Here is a 15,000-nt window from a genome sequence, read left to right as displayed (position 1 = left end):
TGAGGTGATAGGACTCTAGAGGAGGGGATATCTGAGGTGATAGGACTCTAGATGAGGGGAGATCTGAGGTGATAGGACTCTAGAGGAGGGGAGATATGAGGTGATAGGACTCTAGAGGAGGGGAGGTCTGAGGTGATAGGACTCTAGAGGAGGGGAGATCTGAGGTGATAGGACTCTAGAGGAGGGGAGATCTAAGGTGATAGGACTCTAGAGGAGGGGGTATCTGAGGTGATATAACTCTAGAGGAGGGGATGTCTGAGGTGATAGGACTCTAGAGGAGGGGAGATCTGAGGTGATAGGAATCTAGATGAGGGGAGATCTGAGGTGATAGGACTCTAGAGGGGGGGAGGTCTGAGGTGATAGGACTCTAGAGGAGGGGAGATCTGAGGTGATAGGACTCTAGAGGAGGGGAGATCTAAGGTGATAGGACTCTAGAGGAGGGGGTATCTGAGGTGATATAACTCTAGAGGAGGGGATGTCTGAGGTGATAGGACTCTAGAGGAGGGGAGATCTGAGGTGATAGGACTCTAGAGGAGGGGAGATCTGCGGTGATAGGACTCTAGAGGAGAGGATGTCTGAGGTGATAGGACTCTAGAGGAGGGGATATCTGAGGTGATAGGACTCTAGATGAGGGGAGATCTGAGGTGATAGGACTCTAGAGGAGGGGAGATATGAGGTGATAGGACTCTAGAGGAGGGGAGGTCTGAGGTGATAGGACTCTAGAGGAGGGGAGATCTGAGGTGATAGGACTCTAGAGGAGGGGAGATCTAAGGTGATAGGACTCTAGAGGAGGGGGTATCTGAGGTGATATAACTCTAGAGGAGGGGATGTCTGAGGTGATAGGACTCTAGAGGAGGGGAGATCTGAGGTGATAGGACTCTAGATGAGGGGAGATCTGAGGTGATAGGACTCTAGAGGAGGGGAGATATGAGGTGATAGGACTCTAGAGGAGGGGAGGTCTGAGGTGATAGGACTCTAGAGGAGGGGAGATCTGAGGTGATAGGACTCTAGAGGAGGGGAGATCTAAGGTGATAGGACTCTAGAGGAGGGGGTATCTGAGGTGATATAACTCTAGAGGAGGGGATGTCTGAGGTGATAGGACTCTAGAGGAGGGGAGATCTGAGGTGATAGGACTCTAGAGGAGGGGATATCTGAGGTGATAGGACTCTAGAGGAGGGGATATCTGAGGTGATAGGACTCTAGAGGAGGGGATATCTGAGGTGATAGGACTCTAGAGGAGGGGAGATCTGAGGTGATAGGACTCTAGAGGAGGGGAGATATGAGGTGATAGGACTCTAGAGGAGGGGAGATATGAGGTGATAGGACTCTAGAGGAGGGGAGATATGAGGTGATAGGACTCTAGAGGAGGGGAGATATGAGGTGATAGGACTCTAGAGGAGGGGAGATATGAGGTGATAGGACTCTAGAGGAGGGGAGATATGAGGTGATAGGACTCTAGAGGAGGGGAGATATGAGGTGATAGGACTCTAGAGGAGGGGAGATCTGAGGTAATGTGTAATGTGGCCTTCATGTGAGTCTTTCTGTACAGATGTTCATTTTTACATTATTATTTTAGGCGGAAAAAATCCTTACAATTACCTTTGCTTAGTGGAGATGGAGGAGACTGAAATAAAAACATATTCCTAAAGTACTTTACTTCCTGTTACAAAATATAGTTTGGTGTATATCTCACTAGGTCAGGATATTAAACCTCCTCCATGTATATCTCACTAGGTCAGGATATTAAACCTCCATGTATATCTCACTAGGTCAGGATATTAAACCTCCATGTATATCTCACTAGGTCAGGATATTATAAACCTCCTCCATGTATATCTCACTAGGTCAGGATATTAAACCTCCTCCATGTATATCTCACTAGGTTAGGATATTAAACCTCCTCCATGTATATCTCACTAGGTCAGGATATTAAACCTCCTCCATGTATATCTCACTAGGTCAGGATATTAAACCTCCTCCATGTATATCTCACTAGGTCACGATATTAAACCTCCTCCATGTATATCTCACTAGGTCAGGATATTAAACCTCCTCCATGTATATCTCACTAGGTCAGGATATTAAACCTCCATGTATATCTCACTAGGTCAGGATATTAAACCTCCTCCATGTATATCTCACTAGGTCAGGATATTAAACCTCCATGTATATCTCACTAGGTCAGGATATTAAACCTCCTCCATGTATATCTCACTAGGTCAGGATATTAAACCTCCTCCATGTATATCTCACTAGGTCAGGATATTAAACCTCCATGTATATCTCACTAGGTCAGGATATTAAACCTCCTCCATGTATATCTCACTAGGTCAGGATATTAAACCTCCATGTATATCTCACTAGGTCAGGATATTAAACCTCCTCCATGTATATCTCACTAGGTCAGGATATTAAACCTCCTCCATGTATATCTCACTAGGTCAGGATATTAAACCTCCATGTATATCTCACTAGGTCAGGATATTAAACCTCCTCCATGTATATCTCACTAGGTCAGGATATTAAACCTCCATGTATATCTCACTAGGTCAGGATATTAAACCTCCATGTATATCTCACTAGGTCAGGATATTAAACCTCCTCCATGTATATCTCACTAGGTCAGGATATTAAACCTCCATGTATATCTCACTATGTCAGGATATTAAACCTCCTCCATGTATATCTCACTATGTCAGGATATTAAACCTCCTCCATGTATATCTCACTAGGTCAGGATATTAAACCTCCTCCATGTATATCTCACTAGGTCAGGATATTAAACCTCCATGTATATCTCACTAGGTCAGGATATTAAACCTCCATGTATATCTCACTAGGTCAGGATATTAAACCTCCTCCATGTATATCTCACTAGGTCAGGATATTAAACCTCCTCCATGTATATCTCACTAGGTCAGGATATTAAACCTCCTCCATGTATATCTCACTAGGTCAGGATATTAAACCTCCTCCATGTATATCTCACTAGGTCAGGATATTAAACCTCCTCCATGTATATCTCACTAGGTCAGGATATTAAACCTCCTCCATGTATATCTCACTAGGTCAGGTGTATGTAAACTTCCGACTTCCGACTACCATGATATTTGCATTGCTACTAAGTAAACCTCAAATTTCTCCCCAGTATTCCACCTGCTAAAACCCCTCCTCATCCCGAGTTGGGTTGTCATCCCCAGTGCCCAGCAGACCACCCCCGTCCCTCTGGATCCCAGGACCCTCGATTGACCGGGACGTCAACTTGGAACCACGAACAGAAGAAGATCAAGCGCCAAAGGCATTTCCAGCGCCCTCACCTCAAACCTCGCATTATATATATAAAAAATGTTCCTATATTAAAAATCCTCCTTAATGTCCATAATTAACAAATAATATTCGTAATAATGTAGGCAGATCATGAAAAGGAGTGTTTGATTGGGACCACACTGAATAGCCCACAGGGCACACTTGATATTGCGCCCAGCGGAGAATCAGAGATGAGGGGCGGAATCAGAAACACATGTAAAGCCGAATAAGCAAACGATTCCAAAACACTGAGAAATATTGACATTACATTCAATACAAATCACATGACCCTCCCCTGGACTAGATAAACAACATACTAAACCCTCCCCTTAAATTAAATGTAAAAAGCACCCCCCCCCCCCCCTACTGGTAACCTTTCTATACGTTCTGATCCTTCCCTTGTAAGATGTGCCCTCTCTCAGCGGATTTAGCTAGCGATTAGCATTATTGAGCTAACACAATTCTGTTTTTGCAGTTCCACAAAATGAATAGCACAGCATAGAAAACAACGTGGAAAAGCTGCGTCGTTGACTGCATGCTGTTGTTTTGGTTAAGGTATGCAGAGTGAACCTCGGGCACAAGGCCTGTTTGAGGGGGGGGGGGGGGGCTTGGTGTGTTTGGGGAAGCGGCCAAAAGAGGAGACTGAGAGGAAACTCCGCCAACTCCAGCAATAAATTAAAAGTTGTTAAATAAAGATGGCTAAGTTCAAAACATCACAGCCTCCCGCGATATAGGATATTGCGCATGTTAATATCGCAATTTTTTAAAATTACGATTTGATGAAGAAACTCCTGGCTTAAACAAAAGATTTAAATAAAAAGACTCACCTATCGCCGTGGTGATGAAGGAGACCGTCTCTGTCTCTTTCCCGTCGTTGTAGAAGGCCAGGTGCCAGATGCCAGAGTCCATGTATTGGATTAAGCCGGTGTTGTGTGTGGTGACGGGGACCAGAGAGCGCTGCAGAGCCACAGGCCCCTCTACACCCCCACTCACGACCTCACCAGACAGCAGCCTCCGCCCATCCAGCAGCTCCACAAAGTCAAACTGGAGAGAGAGAGAGAGAGAGAGAGAGAGAGAGAGAAAGAGAGAGAGAAAGAAAAGAGAGAGAGAGAGAGAGAGATAGAACGATAGAGAGAGAGAGAGAGAGCGAGAGAGAGAGAGAGAGAGAGAGCGAGAGAGCGAGAAAGAGAGAGAGATAGAGAGAGAAAGAAAGATAGAGAGAGAGAGAGGGAGAGAGAGAGAGAGAGGGAGAGAGAGAGAGAGAGAGAGACAGAGAGAGAGAGAGAGAGAGAGAGAGAGAGAGAGAGAGAGAGAGAGAGAGAGACAGAGAGAAAAGAGAGAGAGAGAGAGAGAGAGAGCGAGAGAGCGAGAAAGAGAGAGAGATAGAGAGAGAGAAAGATAGAGAGAGAGAGAGAGAGAGAGAGAGAGAGAGAGAGAGACAGAGAGAAAGAGAGAGAGAGAGAGAGACAGAGAGAGAGAGAGAGAGAGAGAGAGCGAGAGAGCGAGAAAGAGAGAGAGATAGAGAGAGAGAGAAAGATAGAGAGAGAGAGAGAGAGAGAGAGAGAGAGAGAGAGAGAGAGAGAGAGAGAAAAGAGAGAGAGAAAAGAGAGAGAGAGGACGGATCGATAGACAAAAAGTATTGAGGGATTTTCACACAACTGAGCCAAACCGTGCTGAGCTGGCCTGGGTGGTCCATTCACCATAGTGGCTTGGGACCCATTTTCTGCAAAAAGAAAATCCCAGTTGTGTTTTGGTTCGACACGAAAGTGTGAAAAGGGGAATCAGACTAATGTGAAACTGCTGGGCTCCTTATACAGCAGCTACTTCAACAGGAGAACATTACTGCTGGCCACGCATTCATAAATAACTAATTTCACAGAGACCAAACTCACACCAAACGAGACACATATTGGAAGGCTAGGTCCCATGCCACTGACCAGGGCCCAAAGTACACCATCAGGGTAAAAAGGGGTGTAATTTGGGACACAGATTTAATCATTCCACAGCTCAAACATCACAGCATGAAATATTCCCTTTTCAAAACCACTCTAAAACGAATTAAAAGTGACTGCTTGCCCCCAAAAACATATGCAACCGATTTGTCTCAGAGCTGACTATCTAGAGTTATCTAGATAGGACTGTGATGTCCTCTCATTTGTCTAGATAGGACTGTGATGTCCTCTCATCTGTCTAGATAGGACTGTGATGTCCTCTCATTTGTCTAGATAGGACTGTGATGTCCTCTCATCTGTCTAGATACACTGTGATGTCCTCTCATCTGTCTAGATAGGACTGTGATGTCCTCTCATCTGTCTAGATAGGACTGTGATGTCCAGCTCACTCTCTCTCTCTCTCTCATTCTCAGTGTTTTTTTCATTATGTCTCTCTCTCTCTCTCTCTCTCTCTCTCTCTCTCTCTCTCTCTCTCTCTACTGTCTCTCTCTCTCTCTCTCTCTCTCTCTCTCTCTCTCTCTCCTCTCTCACTCTATATCCTCTCTCTCTCTCTCTCTCTCTCTGTACTGTATGTAACAGGCCTCTCCCTGAGTCTCTCTCACTCTCTCTCTCTCTCCTCTCTCTCTCTCTCTCTCTCCTCTCTCTCTCTCTCTCTCTCTCTCTCTCTCTTTCTCCTTCTCTCTCTCTCTCTCCCCTCTCTCTCTCTCTCTCTCTCCCCTCTCTCCCACTCTCTCTCTCTCTCTCTCTCTCTCTCTCTCTCTCTCTCTCTCTCTCTCTCTCTGTCTCTCTCTCTCTCAATTCAATTCAATTCAAGGGCTTTATTGGCATGGGAAACATGTGTTAACATTGCCAAAGCAAGTGAGGTAGACAACATACAAAGTGAAAATATAAAGTGAAATAAACAATCAAAATTAACAGTAAACATTACACATACATAAGTTTCAAAACAATAAAGACATTACAAATGTAATATTATATATATATATATATATACAGTGTTTTAACAATGTACAAATGGTTAAAGGACACAAGATAAAATAAATAAGCATAAATATGGGTTGTATTTACAATGGTGTTTGTTCTTCACTGGTTGCCCTTTTCTCGTGGCAACAGGTCACACATCTTGCTGCTGTGATGGCACACTGTGGAATTTCACCCAGTATATATGGGAGTTATATATTTGGGTTTGATTTCAAATTATTTGTGGATCTGTGTAATCTGAGGGAAATATGTCTCTCTAATATGGTCATACATTGGGCAGGAGGTTAGGAAGTGCAGCTCAGTTTCCACCTTTGGGCAGTGAGCACATAGCCTGTCTTCTCTTGAGAGCCATGTCTGCCTACGGCGGCCTTTCTCAATAGCAAGGCTATGCTCACTGAGTCTGTACATAGTCAAAGATTTCCTTAATTTTTGGGTCAGTCACAGTGGTCAGGTATTCTGCCACTGTGTACTCTCTGTTTAGGGCCAAATAGCATTCTAGTTTGCTCTGTTTTTTTGTTAATTCTTTCCAATGTGTCAAGTAATTATCTTTTTGTTTTCTCATGATTTGATTGGGTCTAATTGTGTTGCTATCCTGGGGGTCTGTGGGGTGTGTTTGTGTTTGTGAACAGAGCCCCAGGACCAGCTTGCTTAGGGGACTCTTCTCCAGGTTCATCTCTCTGTAGGTGATGGCTTTGTTATGGAAGGTTTGTGAATCTCTTCCTTTTAGGTGGTTGTAGAATTTAACAGCTCTTTTTTGGATTTTGATAATTAGAGGGATTCGGCCTAATTCTGCTCTGCATGCATTATTTGGTTTTCTACGTTGTACACAGAGGATATTTTTGCAGAATTCTGCGTGCAGAGTCTCAATTTGGTGTTTGTCCCATTTTGTGAAGTCTTGGTTGGTGAGCGGACCTCAGACCTCACAACCATAAAGGGCAATGGGCTCTATGACTGATTCAAGTATTTTTAGCCAAATCCTTGATGGCATAGAATGCCCTTCTTGCCTTGTCTCTCAGATCTTTCACAGCTTTGTGGAAGTTACCTGTGGCGCTGATGTTTAGGCCAAGGTATGTATAGCTTTTTGTGTGCTCTAGGGCAACAGTGTCTAGATGGAATTTGTATTTGTGGTCCTGGTGACTGGACCTTTTCTGGAACACCATTATTTTGGTCTTACTGAGATTTACTGTCAGGGCCCAGGTCTGACAGAATCTGTGCAGAAGATCTAGGTGCTGCTTTAGGGACCCTTGGTTGGTGACAGAAGCACCAGATCATCAGCAAACAGGAGACATTTGACTTCAGATTCTAGTAGGGTGAGGCCGGGTGCTGCAGACTGTTCTAGTGCCCGCGCCAATTTGTTAATATATATGTTGAAGAGGGTGGGGCTTAAGCTGCATCCCTGTCTCACTGTCTCCTGTGTGTTTTTTGCCAATTTTAACCGCACACTTGTTGTTTGTGTACATGGATTTTATAATGTCGTATGTTTTTCCCCAACACCACTTTCCATCAGTTTGTATAGCAGACCCTCATGCCAAATTGAGTCGAAGGCTTTTTTGAAATCAACAAAGCATGAGAAGACTTTGCCTTTGTTTTGGTTTGTTTGGTTGTCAATTAGGGTATGCAGGGTGAACACGTGGTCTAATTTGGTAAAGAGCCAATTTGACATTTGCTCAGTACATTGTTTTCATTGAGGAAATGTACGAGTCTGCTGTTAACGATAATGCAGAGGATTTTCCCAAGGTTACTGTTGACAGGTTACATACTCTCTATCTATCTATCTCTCCCTCTCCGCTCGCTCTCTTTCTCATGCTCTCATTCTCCCTCTCCTTCTCTGAATCTCTCTCCGTCTCTCTCTACAACTTCCACTCTCACTCTCTCCCTCAATCTCTCCATCTGCCTCACTCCGTAATCAGTCACAGCAGAATAACTCTTTATTTATGTAAATATAGGACGGTCACACCTACCCAGTAAAGGTTGATATATACCTGATATGTCTTTGTAGATCAGAGTGGAAGCGTGTGTCCTTGTGTAGCGCACTACTTTCTACCACGGCCGATAGGGCTCAGATCAAAACTAGTGCACTATGTAGTGGATAGGTGAATTTTAGGACATAGCACACATGTTTTTAATGCTGTGGGTCTCTTGATCTTTAACTCTGGTTCTGTATAGGTGATATATATCTCAAAGAAACGGCCAAGAGGGAATCAACCATAAATCCTTCTGTAACACAATAATAATGTCGACATAGATATTTATAAAGATATGTATGTATTCACTGACTGTTCAACAGCAGTCTGATACACAGCTAATTGATGAGAACAGAAAATAAACCAAGACTTTAGGAGACATGTTTGAACAAATAATAATGAACAGAGGAAATTGTTTAGGGTTAGTGAGTTACATCACAATCGGTAGCAGTGAGTCACATCACAATCGGTAGCAGTGAGTCACATCACAATCGGTAGCAGTGAGTCACATCACAATCGGTAGCAGTGAGTTACATCACAATCGGTAGCAGTGAGTCACATCCCAATCAGTAGCAGTGAGTTACATCCCAATCAGTAGCAGTGAGTCACATCACAATCAGTAGCAGTGAGTTACATCACAATCAGTAGCAGTGAGTCACATCACAATCAGTAGCAGTGAGTCACATCACAATCAGTAGCAGAAGCAGTGAGTTGAGAAGTAAATCATTAAGACATAGACAGTGTGAGATTAAAAAGAAGGTGAATGTCTGTCTGTCTGTCTGCCTGTCTGGTTCGTCCGTCAGTACCCACCTGTGTATGAGAGGGTGGCAGGCCTCTCCTGCCGTAGATCCCCACCAGGGCATCTTTGCCTAAAGACACGTTGAACTTGAGGTACATGGAGTGGTCTACGAAGACCTGAGACCTCCAGAAGACTCCCGGGGGTATCTGCTGGGCAACCTTACGACCCACGTCAATCTCCCCCATGTCTATGAAGCTGTCATCTGGGAACAGGCTGTCCACTTTACCTGCATCACAGTAAAGTGGACAGACCAGTGAATCAGTCAATGAACAAAGCCCAACCCCCCCCCCCCCCCCCCCCCCCTCAGGTTATGATGACTAAAGGCAGCTCACTATATGGCCCTTATAAGGACTAAATGCATCTACACTGTATGGCCCTTATGAGGACTAAAGGCATCTACACTGTATGGCCCTTATAAGGACTTAAGACATCTACACTATATGGCCCTTATGAGGACTAAAGGCATCTACACTATATGGCCCTTATAAGGACTTAAGGCATCTACACTAGTTGAGCTAGTTGAGCTAGATGAGTTAGATGAGCTAGTTGAGTTAGATGAGCTAGTTGTGTTAGTTGAGCTAGTTGAGCTAGTTGAGCTAGATGAGCTAGTTGAGCTAGATGAGTTAGTTGAGCTAGTTAAATTAGACAAGCTAGTTGAGTTAGATGAGCTAGTTGTGTTAGATGAGCTAGTTGAGCTAGTTGAGCTAGATGAGCTAGTTGAGTTAGATGAGCTAGTTGCGTTAGATGAGCTAGTTGAGCTAGTTGAGCTAGTTGAGCTAGTTGAGTTAGATTAGTTAGTTGAGCTAGCTTGCTGTGTATTGTTCCAGTGCAAATACACAATTGAAAGTGAGGAGAGACGAGTATCACCTCGGCTCATAGAGAACTATAGAGGACTCTAGTGAGGAGAGAGGAGTATCACCTTGGCTCATAGAGAACTATAGAGGACTCTAGTGAGGAGAGACGAGTATTAACTTGGCTCATAGAGAACTATAGAGGACTCTAGTGAGGAGAGAGGAGTATTAACTTGGCTCATAGAGAACTATAGAGGACTCTAGTGAGGAGAGACGAGTATTAACTTGGCTCATAGAGAACTATAGAGGACTCTAGTGAGGAGAGAGGAGTATCACCTTGGCTCATAGAGAACTATAGAGGACTCTAGTGAGGAGAGACGAGTATCACCTCGGCTCATAGAGAACTATAGAGGACTCTAGTGAGGAGAGACGAGTATCACCTCGGCTCATAGAGAACTATAGAGGACTCTAGTGAGGAGAGACGAGTATCACCTCGGCTCATAGAGAACTATAGAGGACTCTAGTACCCAAAAGTATGTTTTAGCGATGAGGACTTTCTCCATTTTGAAGTAGTCAACATAATTCCATCCAGCTCAACCTTCCATAACTACAGGGGGCAGTAAATCACCAACATTGTATTTAAACCTGTTCAGAAAACACCCTGCAGGGGGCAGTATGCACACTTTCAGTTTGTTTATCAACTCACAGAAGTAGTAGAAGAAGAGCATGGAGTACATCAAAATGGAGATGGCCTGAATGGCGCTGCACGTATGATCACAGACGCCGTAATGGGACAGATGTAATTGTGATCTCTACACATCTCTATGGTTTTATCTTGACACCGCCACACTGTAAGGCACAATTATAAAACCATAACTATTGATTTACCTTCAACTGTGGCTGCCACTCATGGCCTAAAGTAGCACAGTGTGTGTTTGTATGTATGAGTGTGTGTGTGTGTGTGTGTGTGTGTGTGTGTGTGTGTGTGTGTGTGTGTGTGTGTGTGTGTGTGTGTGCCTGCTTGTTGTTACATGGAAGCTCTGGGAATTATTTACACAGATCAATTTTGACTGCTGTCTATAGACTATACTGGAGAGGAGAGGGGTTGAGGAGAGGAGAGGAGTGGAGGAGAGTGGAGGAGAGGAGTGGAGGAGGGGCGGAGAGTGGATGAGAGGAGAGGAGGAGTGGAGGAGAGGATTGGAGGAGAGGAGAGGAGTGGAGGAGAGGAGTGGAGGAGGGGAGGAGAGTGGAGGAGAGGAGAGGAGTGGAGGAGAGTGGAGGAGAGGAGAGGAGGAGTGGATGAGAGGAGTGGAGGAGAGGAGAGGAGTGGAGGAGAGTGGAGGAGAGGAGTGGAGGAGAGGAGGAGAGTGGAGGAGAGTGGAGGAGAGGAGAGGAGGAGAGGAGTGGAGGAAAGGAGAGGAGTGGAGGAGAGGAGTGGAAGAGAGGAGGAGAGTGGAGGAGAGGAGAGGAGTGGAGGAGAGGAGGAGAGTGGAGGAGAGGAGAGGAGGAGAGGAGTGGAGGAGTGGAGGAGAGTGGAGGAGTGGAGGAGAGGAGGAGAGTGGAGGAGAGGAGAGGAGGAGAGGAGTGGAGGAGTGGAGGAGAGGAGTGGAGTGGAGGAGGAGAGGAGTGGAGTGGAGGAGTGGAGGAGAGTAGGAGAGTGGAGGAGAGGAGTGGAGGAGTGGAGGAGAGGAGGAGTGTAAACTGTCCTAAAGTCGCCGTAGCTGAGATAGTTGGTTGTTGGTACCATGGGGTTAGTACATGCTTTCTTCTTGTGCCAGGGAACGGAAGGGACGACAAACCAGGCCAAACCAGACTAAGACGGAAGAGAGGAGATGAAAGGAGTGAATCCGTTCTGAAGGGGACAGAGAGAGGGAGCTAATCCCCTACAGCAGCCCCTGGATCTGCCGTCCCTGAAGACAAACACTCTCCTCTCCTCTCCACTCCACTCCACTCCACTCCACTCCTCTCCTCTCCTCTCCTCTCCTCTCCTCTCCTCTCCCTCTCCTTTCCTCTCCTCTCCCTTCCCCTCCTCTCCTCTCCTCTCCTCTTCCCTCCTCTCCTCCTCTCCTTCTCCTCTCCCTCCTCTCCTCTCCTCTCCTCTCCCTCTCCTCTCCTCTCCTCCTCTCCCTCCCCACTTACAGTGTCTTCCATTGGATTACAGTGAAGATCCTTCTGTCTGTCTACATACCACAGGGACAGCTGGGACAATGTGGACTTGGTTGTTTTCCCGAAATGCCACTTAGCAACTTGGAAGTTTTGGAAAACTTTGCAAAGAAAAGCATTGCCATTATTTATGATCAATCACGGCATTTTGAAAAGGAATCAAATTGGACTCAAGTCAGATCAAACATTTAACGTGAATTTTAACTTCTAATTTCAACTTCAACTTTCAAAATGTCTTATTTTTCCTTGTGTACCGTGACAGGATTGTGTCGAGGCACAGATCTGTGGAAGGGTACCAAAACATTTCTTCAGCATTGAAGGTCACCAAGACCACAGTGGCCTCCATTAATCTTAAATGGAAGAAGTCTGGAACCACCGAGACTCTTCCTAGAGCTGGCTGCCCGGACAAACTGAGCAATCGAGGGAGAAGGACCTTGGTCAGGGAGGTGACCAAGAACCTGATGGTCACTCTGACAGAGCTCCAGAGTTCCGCTGTGGAGATGGGAGAACCTTCCAGAAGGACAATCATCTCTGCAGCACTCCACCAATCAGGCCTTTATAGTAGAGTGGCCAGACGGAAGACACTCCTCGGTAAAAGACACATAACAGTCTGCTTTGAGTTAAAGGACTCTGACCATTAGAAACAAGATTCTCTGGTCTGATGAAACCAAGGTTGAACTCTTTGGCCTGAATGCCAAGCATCACGTCTGGAGGAAACCTGGCACCATCCCTACGGTGAAGCATGGTGGTGGCAGCATCATGCTGTGGGGATGTTTTTCAGCGGCATGGACTGGGAGACTAGTCAGGATTGAGGGAAAGATGAACAGAGAAAAGTACAGAGAGATCCTTGATGAAAACCTACTCCAGAACGTTCAGGAACTCAGACTGGGGCGAAGGTTCAACATCCAACAGGACAACCAACGACTCTAAGCACACAGCCAAGGCAACACAGGAGTGCCTTTGGGACAAGTCTCTGAATGTCCTTGATTGGCCCAGCCAGAGCCCTGACTTGAACCCAGTCGAATATCTCTGGAGAGATCTGAAAATAGCTGTGCAGCAATACTCCCCATCAACCTGACAGAGCCTGAGAGGATCTGCAGAGAATAATGGGAGAAACTCCCCAAATACAGGTGTGCCAAGCTTGCAGCATCATAGCCAAGAAGACTTGAGGCTGTAATCGCTGCCAAAGATGCTTCAACAAAGTACTGAGTAAAGGGTCTGAATACTTATGTAAATGTGATATTTATTTATTTTCATTGCCAAACATTTTTTTTTAAAGAAGTTTTTGCTTAGTCATTATGGGGTATTGTGATGTCACTATGGGGTATTGTGATGTCACTATGGGGTATTGTGATGTCATTATGGGGTATTGTGATGTCATTATGGGGTATTGTGTGTAGATTGATGAGGGGAAAAACTATTTTATAAATTCTAGAATAAGGCTTTAACATAACAAAATGTGGAAAAAGTCAAGGGGTCTGAATACTTTCCTTAGGCACTGAATACCCATGTGTCTGTTATAACAGCTAAAAAAATGTTTTTATTTGATTTCACCTTTATTTAACCAGGTAGGCCAGTTGAGAACACCTTTATTTAACCAGGTAGGCTAGTTGAGAACAAGTTCTCATTTACAAACTGCGACCTGGCCAAGATAAAGCAAAGCAGTTCGACACATACAACAACACAGAGTTACACATGGAGTAAAACAAACATACAGTCAATAATACAGTAGAAATACAAGTCTATATACAATGTGAGCAAATGAGGTGAGATAAATGTGAGATGTACTTGTAAGTAAGCTCATCTCCTTACCGTCGTTCTTGGCCCTGCGGTCGGGCAGCTCCAGGCCAGTGTTGCCCAGGGGTGGCAGGCTGAGGTCGGTAGGTAGTGGCAGTCCGCTGGTGTTGTCCTCCGACAGCTGGGACATCTGTCCCTGCATGGGCTGTAGGTGCCAGTTCAGACCGAACAGGTGCATGGCTTCAACAGAACAGACATAGAGAATGAACCCCAACATGATATGACTAGGCAATAACTGTTAAGGACTGAGCAACAACATGACGACACAAAGCACTGTCAGTCTGAGGGATGTTAGGGTACTGAGTTACAACAGGACCACACTGTCAGTCCGAGGGATGTTAGGGTACTGAGTTACAACAGGACCACACTGTCAGTCCGAGGGATGTTAGGGTACTGAGTTACAACAGGACCACACTGTCAGTCCGAGGGATGTTAGGGTACTGAGTTACAACAGGACCACACTGTCAGTCCGAGGGATGTTAGGGTACTGAGTTACAACAGGACCACACTGTCAGTCCGAGGGATGTTAGGGTACTGAGTTACAACAGGACCACACTGTCAGTCCGAGGGATGTTTGGGTACTGAGTTACAACAGGACCACACTGTCAGTCCGAGGGATGTTAGGGTACTGAGTTACAACAGGACCACACTGTCAGTCCGAGGGATGTTAAGGTACTGAGTTACAACAGGACCACACTGTCAGTCCGAGGGATGTTAGGGTACTGAGCTACAACGAGACCACACAAAGCACTGTCAGTCTGAGGGATGTTAGGGCACTGAGTTACAACAGGACCACACTGTCAGTCTGAGGGATGTTAGGGTACTGAGTTACAACATGACCACACTGTCAGTCCGAGGGATGTTAGGGTACTGAGTTACAACAGGACCACACTGTCAGTCCGAGGGATGTTAGGGTACTGAGTTACAACAGGACCACACTGTCAGTCCGAGGGATGTTAGGGTACTGAGTTACAACAGGACCACACTGTCAGTCCGAGGGATGTTAGGGTACTGAGTTACAACAGGACCACACTGTCAGTCCGAGGGATATTAGGGTACTGAGTTACAACAGGACCACACTGTCAGTCCGAGGGATGTTAGGGTACTGAGCAACAACAGGACCACACAAAGCACTGTCAGTCCGAGGGATGTTAGGGTACTGAGTTACAACATGACCACACTGTCAGTCCGAGGGATGTTAAGGTACTGAGCTACAACGAGACCACACAAACACTGTCAGTCCGAGG

At 45.5% G+C, this 15,000-nt stretch overlaps 1 protein-coding gene across 1 annotated transcript in view; it reads right to left on the bottom strand.

The window, feature by feature from the left end:
- The window catches only part of LOC139385837 (teneurin transmembrane protein 4), a 523,395-nt gene that overhangs the window by 327,329 nt on the left and 181,066 nt on the right, over positions 1-15,000 (bottom strand). The window contains exons 8-10 of the mRNA XM_071131087.1: positions 13,769-13,933; positions 9,014-9,228; positions 4,134-4,350 (exon numbers count right to left, since the gene is read on the bottom strand). Coding sequence (XP_070987188.1) covers positions 4,134-4,350; positions 9,014-9,228; positions 13,769-13,933 — 597 coding nt within the window. The remainder of the gene's footprint in view (positions 1-4,133; positions 4,351-9,013; positions 9,229-13,768; positions 13,934-15,000) is intronic.

Source organism: Oncorhynchus clarkii, chromosome 27, assembly GCF_045791955.1.
Source record: "Oncorhynchus clarkii lewisi isolate Uvic-CL-2024 chromosome 27, UVic_Ocla_1.0, whole genome shotgun sequence".
NCBI lineage: Eukaryota > Metazoa > Chordata > Actinopteri > Salmoniformes > Salmonidae > Oncorhynchus > Oncorhynchus clarkii.
The sequence above is the reverse complement of the archived record's forward strand: the minus strand, read 5'-3'. Positions and strand labels throughout refer to the sequence as shown.